This window comes from Vigna angularis, chromosome 11 (assembly GCF_016808095.1).
Source record: "Vigna angularis cultivar LongXiaoDou No.4 chromosome 11, ASM1680809v1, whole genome shotgun sequence".
Lineage (NCBI taxonomy): Eukaryota > Viridiplantae > Streptophyta > Magnoliopsida > Fabales > Fabaceae > Vigna > Vigna angularis.
In genome coordinates this window covers 8597725-8609752 of record NC_068980.1, presented here as the reverse complement: position 1 = coordinate 8609752, position 12028 = coordinate 8597725, and the positions used below count along the sequence as shown (strand labels likewise).

The 12028-nt window shown below is 28.2% G+C and overlaps 1 protein-coding gene across 1 annotated transcript; it reads right to left on the bottom strand.

Annotated features, from left to right (window-relative positions):
• Positions 1-823: 823 nt before the first annotated feature.
• LOC108333648 (uncharacterized) lies at positions 824-3531 on the bottom strand. The gene is made up of 3 exons (XM_017569122.2): positions 3310-3531; positions 2429-2660; positions 824-1646 (listed from the first exon to the last, which is right to left on the bottom strand). Exons 1-3 carry the CDS (start codon positions 3502-3504, stop codon positions 1240-1242), a joined length of 834 nt encoding a protein of 277 aa, XP_017424611.1. The 5' UTR covers positions 3505-3531; the 3' UTR covers positions 824-1239.
• Positions 3532-12028: the final 8497 nt, after the last annotated feature.

Below are 12028 nucleotides of genomic sequence, written 5' to 3'. Positions count from 1 at the left end.
ACTCTGTCAAGTCATTAAAAATAGTTCAGTTAGCAAGTTAATTTACAAAAATTTTAACGTCATCTAATCCAATTATTGACAAAGGTTCAAATTGAATCAATTTTTTACAAAAAAAAAAAATCTAATTAAAATCAATTAAAATATGAAAATTTATTTGAAAGTGCAGAAACAGAAACGTTCGAAATTATTAAACCATTAAATAATTAGTGGAAAGTTGATCCAATTAATCTTTAAAATCTAATTTATTGAGAAATTAAGATAAAAAAAGTTCGTCAAATAGTAATATATTTAAAATTTAATTAATTGAGCATCTTGATTGATTAAGAATAATTAGTGGATTTCAAATTCATTTGTTTGTTTTAAAAGTATTGTTGATACAGTTGGTTTGATTACAAGAAAACAGCCAATTATTTTTCTATTTAAATTATTGTGGGAAAGATATTTATTTGAATAATGATTGATTATTAGGTATTATACTTAATTATTTGATGAGTGAATTACCTCTCTTTTAGAACCATGCAGTCTTAATTATAATTTATATAATAATAATAATAATAACAATAATAGTAGTAGTTTCTATTAACCTATATTCAGATACAGAAACATGTTAATAGATTATAAATTCAAATTATCAATTAGGTTTTTTAAATATGTCAAACCTAATTCCTGGGAAGAACACATCGAATTTTAGGATAACCTATTAGAATTATTCAAAACTAAAAAATAATAAAATGAACCTCGTACCTCTTATCCTCACACATATATCATATCATTCTTGAAGAGAAATTAGACAAAAATGAAGATTAAATTCAACAAAAATGGGTAAAATAAAAATTGAACTTCAATACTTAGAAGGAATTGAACCATAATTTCTCTCGTTATTCTTTTCAAACTAATGAAATTAACCATATATCTTTTCAAAGTAAATGAAGAAAATTAAATTTCCGACCTTTTTCATTTTGTTTTTCTTACTTTATCGCCAAATCAACCTTATATCTTCACTTGATAACATTGATGATTATGATTAAAACTTCAGGATTAATCAGGAAGTTTTCAATATCAATGATTTGACAGGAAAACTTATTCTTTAGCTTCCATTATATACTTCCAAATGCAAATTCACCGTCCTCAGATTAAACCTGTTTGTTTTCACAACAAACGCGGCCACAACCATAGATCCTATGCTACGAAAATTATTCAAGTGGGGTGAAAATTTTCAGCATCTCCAATCACACAACCTCAGCAAAGTACAACACAGTGAAGCCTATTTTCTACTAAATCGCAAGTGAGCATCGAAGCCTTATATTTTCGTGGTCTTGAACTGTAAACAGTGGGAAGTGGCACTATTATGTTTCTATCTGTCATGCCACGCCACTTTGCTTGCATGTACCTTAGTTTTCTCCAAGGTCCTAAGTGCATTTTCTTTTCCTTCATGCATTTTTTTGCAGCTGAGCACATAATATTAATTATGACTTGTAACCTCTCTGCTTTTCCCACAAATACCTCAGGTAACCTGTTCATTAATTTGTTGTATTCTTCACTAGCACGTGCCATCTCAAATTCTGCTCGAAAACTCAATTCAATTACCACTTTTACTTCTCTTTTAGTGTTTGAGTTATCCTTTACTTCCAGATAAGTATGCTCCCCTGAAAAGATTATCAATAATATTAAAAACCAATTTGATTACTTTTAAGTTCAGTTAATATGTAATACAAACTTATGGCTGCCCTTCAGACCTGTCCCACCTATCACCATGTTTCTACCTTTGTAATTTAAATAATACAAGTTACATTAGACATATGTAATGAACATATATGGTTGTCCTTAAGTCCTGCCCCACATATACGTCACACTAGAAATTACTCACAGGTTCACTTTCTCTGAAATGAAATTACTAAATTATTTATCAAGCAGGTTTTCATACATAGCAGCTGTAAAAAGGTTGAAATATTAATGATTCGATACATGTTCATGGAGTGATGTTTTTTTTGGTAAAATACAACTTGCTTTGATTTGGTTTTTTAAAAAATTTAAATCTCCTCCCTAATCTCTTTGGTTTGTTTCAGTAGTAAAAAATGAGGCCCACTTGAAAATTTTACACTTTCATAATTGATGATGCAGGTGTCAGTAAAAACATTTTCTAAAATTATTCATATGTAAGAACATAAAATATGCAGATTAGTTTAGCCACAGTTCTCAGAAATAAGTTTGTTTCAAACATTACAAATTATTTCTGGACACAACTCATATATTTCTAAAAGTATTATTTCTGAAAACAAATTCCAATTTTATAACCACATTTGCTTGGTTCATTAATTAACACTTGGCACCTTCTAAGAGAGCCTTTTTCACAGTGTTAAAGACAAAAGTGGAGAAAAAGTTAAGAAGATAAGTGTATTTTAACCAAATATTTTTCATGATAGTATACCTGATATTTGGATTTCCGAGGAAGTTCTCCATTTAGATGTGCAAAGAGCAGAGTTGTAACCAAGGTTCAACAAACGATCACATATTTCCCTCCTCAAGCAATTTCTACAGCTCTTAACATTCACTTCTCTCCGGCAAAGGCACTGCATATCCCACATATTTAACTCTGTTAGAACTTCCTTCGTAGCTTGCCGAACTCTTGTCTCAATCGAGCTACTCCCGCATAAGGTTGCCTATAAAAATGGAAAAACAGAATGTCACAAACTTCAACTGCTTCACCTGTGTACCAGTCTTTTTCTTATACATATCATTTCAGAAAATCAGTATGCATATTTAAGAAAATTATATTTCTACTCAAACCAGTAGAATTAAGTTAGATCATTACGAAGGATAAAGTTTTTTCTACTTCAACCAATTCAACATAAACTAATAAGAAAATTGCCTCTCCATTTATATATATTCATACATATATACATACACACATACATATATACATACATACATATATATATATATATATATATATATATATATATATATATATATATATATATATATATATATATATATACACACACTATTTTGAGTGATACCAGCATACATCTATCACATTTTGAGTTTTTAAATTCATAAAACTGGACACAAACATGGGTGATCCAATATAATAATCGCTAAATGCTCTCATACTATTTTGGAATTGTTAGCTTGAATCTAGCAAACAAGGTACAGCATTAGTAAGTAAGATGAAAAATTTTCTTCACATGTGCAAACTATTCTGACACAATCAGAATTCAGACTTCATAATTAATTTTGGTGGATCAAAATGGGAAAATAAAAGTAGAATCCATTGAGTAATTGGCGTTGTTGTGAATGAAATTATACCTGGAGAAGGAGGTATTGTTTTTCCCAGAAAGCTTTGTACTCGTTTCCCACAGAACAAAGTTTCTCATCGTCGTCACCAAGAAGTTTGCCGGAGTTGGTTGAATTTTCCGGCGGCTCCTGGAGATCCTCCCAAAAGCCAAAAACGGTGTCGGAAAAACTCACGAATACTTCATCAGAGTCCATGGCTGTGCACATTGCTCTCGCAGGGGCTTGTGTGTGAGCGAGAGGGAAACTGATACTTCAATTTATACAAAAGTAACCAAAAAGGCACGTCCCATGGGGACCCACCATACGCCATCATTGAGTTCTTCCTGAAAATTTCTCAGACTGTGTTGTGTCTATGTATTGAATTACCATAAACCCTAAATAATCCCCTGAAACATTGTGAAATTGATTATAAAGTTTTATAAGTTAAATTACATTTATATTTATTTTATTTAATTATGTTATATTGAAAAGTTCAATTTGATTCCATATTTCTTAAAATTTTGAGTTGCTGCACAAGTATAATTATTAAGATAGAATAATTATAAAAAAAATTATAAGATTTTATGCTGCTCTTATTAATATTTATATTATATTCTAAATTATTATTATTTCATAATGTAGATATTTTAAAATTTAAATTAAGAATTATATTATAGTCTTAAATTAATCATTATATTATAGGCTTAAAAGTTCCCGTGTTATCTTTATTATAATTTGAAAATTACATCAAATAAATTTCATATACAGTTAAAATTTAAATTTTTTGTTATCCGTTGTTTTGTTTTTTATTCTTTTATTAGCAAGAAAAAATTATATTAATAAGAGGTGTCTCAGCTCATTTATAAACAGATACAGACAAAAGTTAGAAGAAAAAATAAAAATGATTACACAGTAAAACTTGCTTCTTATCTGTTGTTTTATATGCTAAGTTATTAGAACAATACGTATAACTAACTGATTTTAAAAATTAAATAATTCAATTGATCTTTTAGTAATAAAATACTATTTACAAATTAAACTATTATATTATTTGGGAAATAAATCTAGAATTAATTTAATTTACCAAAACTTTATATTATCTACTTGTATCCATGTTTTGAATGGATATGTGGAATTTCTAACATTTTTGTAATATATAGTAAATATATTTTTATTTAATATTTTATAAGAATTAATTAGAATATATATATATATATATATATATATATATATATATATATATATATATATATATATATATGGGGTTTGCTAACGCGCGTACGCCTGTTTTTCAGTTGGTACGTTTTAGCAATGTGTACCGGATTTTAGTAGACAAAAATATCCTTATATATCATGGATTCTAAGTTTTAAGGTTAAGGGTATTTTAATAATTTTCATTCTCAAAACTAAAAAAAAAAAAAGAAACCCTACTGTAGTTCCAATTGAAAAAATCAGAAACATTTGCCTTTAAACAATATGTCTTTGTAAAGAGTTGAGTCATTGACATATTCACCTTCAGGCAAATGTTCATTCAAGATCTCTTCAATTTCACCATCTTCACTAACCCTCATCATCTGCATATGTTGAATCATCATCTCTAAAAAGACCCTCCAGGCCAATTACCAATTCTTTTGGATGTCATTATGCTTGTGAAAATTAGATAAAATTATATACGACAAAAATTATAAAATGAAAACTCATTATAAAGTCATTTTTTGTAAGAAATTGTTTAACAACGAGTATTTCTGATTTTTTCCAGGCCAATTACCAATTCTTTGATGTCTGCTTGTGAAAATTAGATAAGACAAAAATTATAAAATAAAAACTCACTATAAAATCATTTTTTGTAAGAAATTGTTTAACAACGAGTATTTCTGATTTTTTCCAAGTCAATTACCAATTCCTTTATCCTTGTGAAAATTGGATAAAATTAGATAAGACAAAAATTATAAGATGAAAACTCATTATAAAATCATTTTTTTTGTAAGATTGTTTAACGGCAAGTGTTTTTGATTTTTTCAATATGGGTTACAGTAGGGATGACAGAGAAAAGATTGGAGTGAGAAAGATGAAAGAGAAAGGGTTTAGAGGAATGAGAGAGGTGAGTAAGGATTTGGGGTTTTTTTTTTTTTAAAAAAAATTATTAAAATACTCTTAACCTTAAAACTTAGAATCCATGATATATAAGGATATTTTTGTCTACTAAAATCCAGTACACATTGCTAAAACGTACCAACTGAAAAACAGGCGTACGCACGTTAGCAAACCCCTATAAATATATATATATATATATATATATATATATAAAAGAATACATTGGTAGTCTTCTAAACTTCGAGAGGAGGTTATCATTATTTAAATTATGATAATTTCTATGATTGTAATGTTAGTATTTTGTAACGTTTTATATTATGCCCATTTGTATTTAAAATTCGTATTTAAGATGAAACTAATTTAATTCAATACATAAGATCCAACTTGAAATTTCCACGCCGAAAAATTATAATTTTGATTATTTTATGTCAAATATTGAATTAACATAGGTATAGGAGACCTAAAAAGTTTTTTTTACACTAATATTTAGACCATGTAATTTTATTATGTCACTTATGAGTTCGAAATAGAATATGTTCCCTTTTTAGTTACGATCATAACTTACATCAAATTATATTCTTTCAATGTATTTATTGTTTTTCAAGTAATAAAGAATATCAGTTACAAAAAAAAATTATATATTTAGTTATTCTAATAAATTTTTAACTTAAAATAACAAATATTGCAACCTAAAATCTAACTATTAAATTCATAAATTGTTTATGTTGTGCAGTGTATCAATAATTTTACGATAAAATTACAATCAAATCAGAATGTATAAATTGTTATGTTCTTAAAGAGTGCAGAGATAGTTGTGTCTCAACTATCATTTATAAATTATTTTATTTAATAATATACAGTCAATTTAATAATTGGCATCAAAGTCTCATATTATTAATAAAGTAATTGTTGAAGCGGAAGCTCAATTGATAATATTACTATAAATTATAAAATATATGTACGACTACAACTAAGCAAGTTGAGGAGACAAATAATAATCATGTCACCAATTAATATAAAAATTAAAGAGAAACTATTCAAAAAGTATAATTTTTTTTAGTATTCAATAGACTAAAAAAAATTATTATGAATCAAGTAAAGATGTTCAAGTTTATAATGGATTTAAAACTTAAATAAGCATGTTTTAATTATTCTTTATAATCTTTCATTAATATTATCTGATAATAGCTTTATATATGATAAATTATATGTTAGTGTCTTTTGGATCTCATGAAAGACAAGATGCAATTTTAAGACTTGATTTACTTGAATATTATTGCAATAATTCTCATTTTCATATAATTATAAAGTGCAATATATAATAAAGATATAAGAAAAAGAAACTCATTGAAAATTATAAGTAATTTAAAAATAGTGTTTTTAAAAAAACTTATTTAAAAACGATTAAAAAAATTCAAATTTTCATACAATATTTTTAAGAAGAAAAATCATTTTGCAAATTCTATGACGTGAAACATTCACCTGATTTACTAAAACATAATTGAAATAATCAAAACTAATTTGTCCTTATAACATTGTTTCATCTTCTTTTTTATATGTTTTGTGTGTATAAATTTCAGTATTTTAAAATACAAAAGTGCAAGTTTTTGTCTATTGATGGACTAGGATGAAAAAATACAACTTGCTTAGTTATGAATACTAGTAAAAAAAAAAGATTTCATGATGGACTATTATGATAGGTGAAATTCACCTATCATACTATATTGACAAGTGGCAATTTTGTAATAAAAATAAAATATATTATGATGTATTTTAAGAAACCTATTATAATAAATTTAACCGTGACATTTTCGTAATAAAAGTTACATGTATTATGACAGGTAAAAAAAGTCACCTATCATAATAAGTTGGACACGGTTGATGACAAAATGAAAATTATGGTAAAAATATTTTATGATAGATATTAAAACACCTATCATAATAGGTGCAAACCACCTTTTCTTTTCATTTCGAAACTTCATTTTCGTCCTCAAACATCTCTTTTCATTTTCGCACACCCCTTTCATCTCCGTCCTCTCAGTTTTCACTTCTCAGTCTCGAGACTTCTTCAACAAGAGCATACATCTTCATTATCTCTGCTTCTCGCATTCGTACATCACAAAACCACATCTTCGTTGTTGTTTTGCGAGTTTTCTCTAACTCTAAACATTATCCTCAACTAGGGTTTCATTTATGCAACATAAACCCTAATCCTAAAAGGAACTTGAAACAAATACAGTATATGAAATAGTATACTAAGAATTCTTACCATTATAATAATAATAGTAATAATAATAATAATAATAATAATAGTTAAAATAGAAAATTTAAAAGATTTAAATTATCACCATCTTTAGAGTATTTTACATCTCCTAATTTAAACATATGACTTAAGAAATAAATATTATTTAAATCATGGTTAATTTGGATGATATTAAAGAGGTATATAATATTATTTTTGAAAATATTTTTTTGACATTAAGTAAGAGTGATTATATTGATATTTGGAATGATTCTTGGTATTGTAATATTTGTCCTTTTAAATTGGTTAAAATTTCTTATTTTGATAAAATAAAACTATATTCTCTTCTTAGGGTGACAATGCATGTGGGTCCGACCCGTTTAAATCCATCCCATAATTGGTCTATAAAATGTGATGCTTTGAAAATAAGGGTCAATAGTCTGATATACCCTACATAAGTCTTGGTAGGCAAGTTTGTGAGCTGACTCTCTTTTTCTTATAATTTCTTGTGATAAAACCTTTAAATTGGAAAACTTTAACAAGTTCATCAAATTAAGCAGAGACTTTGGAGAGATTAATGCTAAATTAATAATTCAACATTTTCATCATATTCATATTCTTAATTTAATATGTATGATGAATTCTTGAGATTTTAGCATATTCAGTATACATAATAGTGGTTTTTTTTCCACTCAAACAAGAATTTGGAATGTCTTATAGAAGGTTATAAGGAAAGTAACCAACATACACAGGTGCAATATTATTTTTTTATGCGTGTAGTTGGCTTGCTCGCCCTACCCCGTCCCAAGCCTGCGTAGGTTGTGGGTTGGTGGACCTGAAATCTCAACCTGTCCTACGTTTTTTGTGTGGGCTTGTGTGTTGGCCTAGTGCGACCCGCCTCGCTTTATCATCCTTATCTATTGTTAGTTTGGTTTGTACAAGTACTCATTGAAACTTTCCTTCTTTTTTGTTCCAAATGAATGTGAATTTTCTTTTTTTAATAGTTGATGAGGAAGATAATGTACCTAATTGGATTCTAGATGATACTTGTATGTTTTCTCAAAAATTTACAAATTAGTTTTGCTCTTCTGGTATGAAATGTATGGATTGAGGAAACTTGATTTGGTTAGATGAGGTGCCACCAGTTAAACCTTTAGTTCTTTGAACGTTGTTGTATGATAATTTACCTATTAATTCGAATGTTAAAAAGAATGAATGATTTTATGCTTTACGTGTTCTTTGTGTGACAATAATGTTGAATCTTTCTCTTATTTGTTTTTTCATTATTCTATTGCTATGTGTATGGTTGAATGAATTTTTTATGATTTGCACTTTTTTTTTAATTTGATTGTTCAATTTATGAAGTCTCACTGTAGTCATTTTCTTAAAGTAAATGAAGTTACTATCAAAAAGTGCAATTATTTAAATGATTTGGAAATTGGAAATTTATAAAAGATTTCATGATCCAATTGAGATTTTTTATGCTATTTTTAAAATTGAAAAATTAGTGTTTATGGCTAGAAATATCTAAGAAGCATATATTTTTTTAATTCGTTTGTATTGAAAATTTTCAATATTCAAGCAAACTATGGTTGTTTCGTTTATGAAAATAATATAATAAATTTTATTTATTATAAATTTGGTATAGTCCCTCATACTTTTTATTTTTTATTTTATTTTAATAAATTTTTATAATGATATTTTTTATATTATTTTAATAAATTTTCATATAATGATAAATAATTAGTAGACTTTGGAATATCAGTGAAGATATCAAAATTTATAATTATGTTTAACATAATTTTATTTAAAAAGTAAAAGTGATATTTTTCTTCAATAAACTTATTTATTTACTTATTTCAAATAAAATAAATGAAATTTATATTTTCATTATCTCTTATTCATTTTAAAAAAACTAACTTTTCAGTGTTTTTGACTTGAAATTAAAAAAAAAATAACGTACTTTTACATCTCTTAAATCCAAAAACACCTTCAATATCTAATCAAATCAAGCACAGTCAAAAGATTCCAATCATGTTAATAATGTTAATAACATTACCCATCTCTATTTTCCGGAATCTACAAGACACAAAATCCAGAAATTTGCACTGTGTTTGGTGAAAAGCAGTTGGGGATTTGGAGATAAGATTATGTTTATTTTATTACCAAAGAAAGATTAAAAGAACAGTTAAAGTGCAAAGTTGGTTGAATAAAGCAGTACTTGTTCGGAAAAGTAAACCATTTATTGATAAGTTTCCTGTTAAGGAGACAAATACCAATTACCAGGCTCCACCAACTTCACAAATTCTTCATTCTATTTCTGAACAAATCCAATAATATAAAGCTATGGATAAGAACAAAACACTACAATGTATTTGTGAAGCAATAAAAGCTACTTAAAGATGAAAAACTGATTTATAACTCAGTGTTATAAGTTATTAAGAATTCATTGGTGGAAGTCTCATATTTCACAATAATAAATCAAATGAACCATATATTAGAAAAAAATTATAAATTCATTTTTTTCTTTTAAATTGAAGATATTTTCTAAATTTTTTATACGAGTTAGAAATGGTCATTAATATCAAGTATCCTTTATATATATTTTTTAAAAATATAATAATTGATATAAGAGCCTTATATCTTGTAATTATAAATGGTGGATGAAATTATGTGTTAAAATAGTTAATAAATGTATAAACTAGTACATTTGAGTTTTCTTTAAATACAATTTTACAAAATATTAAAAAGGTTTAATCATTTCGGACATCCTTATTTGTACATAATCGTTCAAGTAGGTTTTCGTATTTTGAATGTTTTCAATTAGGTTTTTTTTTTGTGAAAAATTGAATCAATTTGAATCTCGTCGTTATTTGGGATGAATGACGTTAAAAATTGTGCTTCGTGGCTTGGTGACTGAGCTACAGACTTTGGTGGCCTGAGGTGGATTATTTTTATGTACAGTTTTAAAAAACATTAATTTAATCAAAACACAACTTTTAATCAGATTTTCCATGGGCCTCTCTTTCTTAATCTCACTCCCGATCCACTCCATCACATAATCCTTCACTCTCCCAAATTCCCCCCTCCCCACTCTCCTGCCCCCACCACCAATCCCTCCTTGAACCACCACCACCCTTCTTCTTATTCAAATTCACATTCTCACTATCAACTCAAAGCACCCATCCAACACCACACTCAACTTATCACCCCCACCAACGACGCGTCCGAGTAATCGACAACCCTCACAAGACAACTCTCCAACGACCGGTCAACATCCACCACACTCACACTCTCCCCCTCCTCCATTACCCCAAACTCCTCGACCGCAATTTCCACAACCCCTTCCTTCTTCTCCTCCACCATTCCTAGATCCTCCATCGCCTTAACCCTATCAAGCCCAAAATCCCTAATCTTCACTCCAAAATCCCCATCCAGTAACACATTACTCGGCTTTATATCCCCATGAATCACTAGAGGCTCACACGTGTGGTGCAAATACTCCAACCCCATCACCACCGAAACAACAATGTCAAACCTCTTCCCGCAACACATCAGCTCCAGACACTGCTGATCCAACAACGCGTCCTGCAAACTCCGGTTCGGCATCAGCTCGTAAACTAGAACCAGCTTCCGACCGTGCCGGTTCAAAGAAAAACCGAGCAATGAAATAACAAACGACAACTTCAGATTCAAACACAGCGTCAACTCGTTGTGGAACTCTCTCTCCCCCTAGATTGACCCGGGAAAGTCTATAACCTTCAACGCCACGGTTTGGCTGGAAGGCAAAGTCGCTTTGTGAAGTGAACCGAACCGAACCCTCCGTGTCCGAGCTTCGTCACTTGTGCTTAAACAATGTCGTTCTGTTGTAAGAAAGTTTCCCCAATTTGGCACGCACCGAAGAAGCAAACCACATATCTCTAACTTTTAATCATGTTTCCCTAATTAAAACGTTGTGTTTTGATAAAATTAAAGTTTTTTAAAACTATTAATAAAAATAATCCACCTCATACCACCAAAGTCTGCCACGTCAATAAAATTTGCTCAATCACCAAGCCATGAAGCACAATTTTTAATGTTGTCCATCCCAATTAATAGCGATGTCCAAATTGATTCAATTTTTCACAAAAAGGGACCTAATTACATTCAAAATACGAAGACCAATTTGAGACGATTCTGCACAAATAGGGATGTCCGAAATAATTAAACCTATTAAAAAAATAAGAAAATAGTTTTTTTTTCTTCATAAAACTAACTTATTTATAAGTTAAAAAAACAACTTTTGTATCTATATTTTATAAAAGGTCTCTTATAAATAAACTAAAATTACAAACTCTTTTCCTTCTCAAAATATTAAAAAGAAAATTGTCCAAAAATGGAGTTTTTTATATCAATTTTATTTTTATTTTTATTGAT

What these genes read in the sequence shown, in the direction of transcription:
- LOC108333648 (XM_017569122.2), bottom strand. Translation starts at nt 3,504, where the DNA reads ATGTGCACAGCCATGGACTCTGATGAAGTATTCGTGAGTTTTTCCGAC. An exon ending in AACAATACCTCCTTCTCCAG is followed by an intron (nt 2,661 to 3,309) that starts GTATAATTTCAT and finishes CCATTTTTATAG; the next exon opens with GCAACCTTATGCGGGAGTAG. An exon ending in CTCGGAAATCCAAATATCAG is followed by an intron (nt 1,647 to 2,428) that starts GTATACTATCAT and finishes TAATCTTTTCAG; the next exon opens with GGGAGCATACTTATCTGGAA.